The following is a 2,783-nucleotide window of genomic DNA, read 5'->3' as shown; positions in this document are numbered from 1 at the left end:
CGAGGGTTTCATTCCTGGGGGTCGCACGTTTGATCCCTCGGGGTTCCTTCCCCCGAGGACCGCGGGTTTCGCCCCCCGGGCTGTGTCCCCGGGGGTCCCTGGCCGTGCCGGACCTTAACCCTCCCCTCCAGAACCTGATCTTCCGATACCTGCAGAACGTGAGTACCTAGGGGTGGCACCTCTTCCCAGTATCCAGTTTAAATCTACTTTGTTTCAGTTTAAAACCCTTTGGGGAGTGTCTGGTGCTCCTTGAGCACGTGGCCTGTGCTGCCACACCAGGCTGGGGTTGTTATTAATTCGGGCTTTGACCCGGTTTCGGTGGAACTGAGGAATTCAAGAGTCATTCAGAGGAGTGAGAACAGCTCAACATTTCCTTCCCCCAGCCAGGAATTACCTGTGTAACAGGTGTCGATCCTGCGGTCCGGGGTGTGGGATGTTTCCACAGAACCCCAGCATGGTTTGGGTTGGGAGGGACCTTGAAGACCCTCCAGTTCCACCCCCTGCCTTGGGCAGGGACACCTTCCACTGTTTCCCTGTGACAATTAAAAATCTCTGCTGTCCTGTGTTTCATTATTAAATATTGTTAATTAGCATTTATTAACTGTTATTTATTATTACTTAATTAATTATTGGCAAAACGTCAAAAACACCAGAGGACAAAGCAGAGAGACTCCTCTGAGAGCTGCAGTGGCTGTTGGCAGCGAGGAGCCCTGGATGCCCAGGAGGGAACAAACTGCTTGAGGTGTTTATGTTCCTGTTTTACTCTCTCTCTCCATGATTTTTAGAGATCCAGGATCCAGGTGTGGCTCTATGAGCAGGTGAACATGAGGATAGAAGGCTGCATCATTGTGAGTATCACTGTTCCCTTGTCACTGCTCTGATCATTTTGGGGGGGGTGGTCCAGGTTCATAAATCCATTTCTTCCTTCTTTTCCCGTTGTTTTCCAAGAATGGGAGTGGAAATGCTTCATGTCTCTCCTGTAAAGAGCCTTAATTGCAGAGCTGAGGAGGGTTTGTGGGGTGGTTGCTGAATTTTACCTCCCTGACTGTGTTTGGTGCTGTTTGCAGGGCTTTGATGAGTACATGAACCTGGTGCTGGATGATGCAGAGGAGATTCACTCCAAAACAAAGTCCAGGAAGCAGCTGGGTAGGTCAGAGTGGCTGTGGGACCCGAGGGAGCCTGGGATCCAGGTGTGGGACCCGAAATCCAGCTGTGGGAGCCTGAAGCTCATGTGGAGCAGACACTGGGCTCAGTTCCTGCTGTTTCCCGAGCTGGTGGATTTGTTGAATGTGCAGGAAAACGTGTCTGGGCCTGAGAGCACGTTTGGGCTTTCAAACAGCTCTAACAAATCCAGGCTGGACAGGGCTTGGAGCAGCCTGGGCTATGGGAGGTGTCCCTGGGCTATGGAGGGTGTCCCTGGGCTATGGAAGGTGTCCCTGGGCTATGGGAGGTGTCCCTGGGCTATGGGAGGTGTCCCTGGGCTATGGGAGGTGTCCCTGGGCTATGGGAGGTGTCCCTGGGCTATGGAGGGTGTCCCTGCCCATGGCAGGGGGTGGCACTGGGTGGGCTTTAACCCAGCCCACACCATTCCATGGTTCTGTGGTCTCTCCAATCCCTCTTTCCCTTGTGTTGCAGGTCGGATCATGCTGAAAGGGGACAACATCACCCTGCTCCAAAGTGTTTCCAACTAGGATTTGTTCTTCACAACAGTGGCTGGAATGCTCTGGAGTGACTGAAGTGTCAGTGGGAGCAGGACTGGGCAGTGGGGAGGGAGTTGTGATAACTGGGGCTGTGCCAGGGCTGGGAACTGCCCCTTCCTCTGGGGGGGATTTTTTTTGTAGTTTGATGTATTTGGCAAATAAACATTTTTCATGTTACCTGTAAATGTAAACCTTGTTTTCAGTCTCAGGGTGCAGAGAAGGGGCAGAAAGGTCTCCAGGTGGTTTTCTCTGTGGAGTTGTGGGGTGTTAGATCTGGTTTAGGAGGAGACTCTAAAAATTCAAACCATTCCAGGTAATTTTGAAGTAACTATTTTTACAGTAATGTGGGACTTTTTTACTAGTAGTGTGTGCTTAAAAATTTTTTTGTTTAATGCAGAAAATTAAATAGAAAGAATTAGAAAAAATTAATTTAATTTGCCTCAGTGCCGAGCTCCAGTTTATCCACTGAAATAAAAGTGGGAGCCTCCAAGGGTTTGTCCTCCCTCTGAGCACGTGGCTGGCACGGAAAAGAGATGGACATGAGGAGAAATGGCTGGTTCTTATCAGCCCTGCTGCTGCCAGCTCCAAATTGAGCACTCTGAGAGTCCCTGATGCCTCCAGAGCTCCTCTGATATGATCAAATTAGTGCTGCTGGACGTCGATATTGGAGCAGGTCGAGGATGGGAGGAAGGAAGTCCAGGCTAATCAGGCCGAGGCATCTCCCATAAGGTCCCAAAATAGTCCCTAATTATGTGCGTGGGGGAGCTGCAGGAGAAAAGAGGCTCCCGGCAGGAAGCCACGGAGCTGCAAAGGGCCTCCAGGAGAGCCCTGCGTGTCCAGGAGAAACACAGCCCCATTGTTCCAGCAGCTCCTGGCACTGGAGCCTTGCGGTCCAACAACAGCTCCTGGGCATGGCCAGCCCAGGGACAGGGCACAGAAACAATCCGGGCCCGAGAAACGCTTGTCTGTCCTCCGAAAAACCGCAGGGCTGACTCATCCAAAGGCTCGCGGAGCGTTTTAACCCCGAATCCTTCCAGCTCCCGGCGCCTTCCCGGGCTGCGGGCAGGGAGAAGGTGACGGCTC

At 52.1% G+C, this 2,783-nt stretch overlaps 1 protein-coding gene across 1 annotated transcript in view; it reads left to right on the top strand.

Annotated features, from left to right (window-relative positions):
• The window catches only part of SNRPE (small nuclear ribonucleoprotein polypeptide E), a 2,925-nt gene extending 1,040 nt beyond the window's left edge, over positions 1–1,885 (top strand). Inside the window, exons 2-5 of the mRNA XM_018079592.2 lie at positions 5–158; positions 786–848; positions 1,068–1,146; positions 1,636–1,885. Coding sequence (XP_017935081.2) covers positions 5–158; positions 786–848; positions 1,068–1,146; positions 1,636–1,691 — 352 coding nt within the window. The 3' untranslated portion in view covers positions 1,692–1,885. The remainder of the gene's footprint in view (positions 1–4; positions 159–785; positions 849–1,067; positions 1,147–1,635) is intronic.
• The last annotated feature ends 898 nt before the right edge of the window (positions 1,886–2,783 follow it).

The sequence above is a fragment of the Manacus vitellinus genome, unplaced genomic scaffold (genome assembly GCF_001715985.3).
Source record: "Manacus vitellinus isolate BGI_N305 unplaced genomic scaffold, ASM171598v3 scaffold_47_pilon, whole genome shotgun sequence".
In the NCBI taxonomy this organism is placed as follows: Eukaryota; Metazoa; Chordata; class Aves; order Passeriformes; family Pipridae; genus Manacus; species Manacus vitellinus.
Note: the sequence above shows the minus strand (reverse complement) of the source record. Positions and strands in the feature narration are given on the sequence as shown.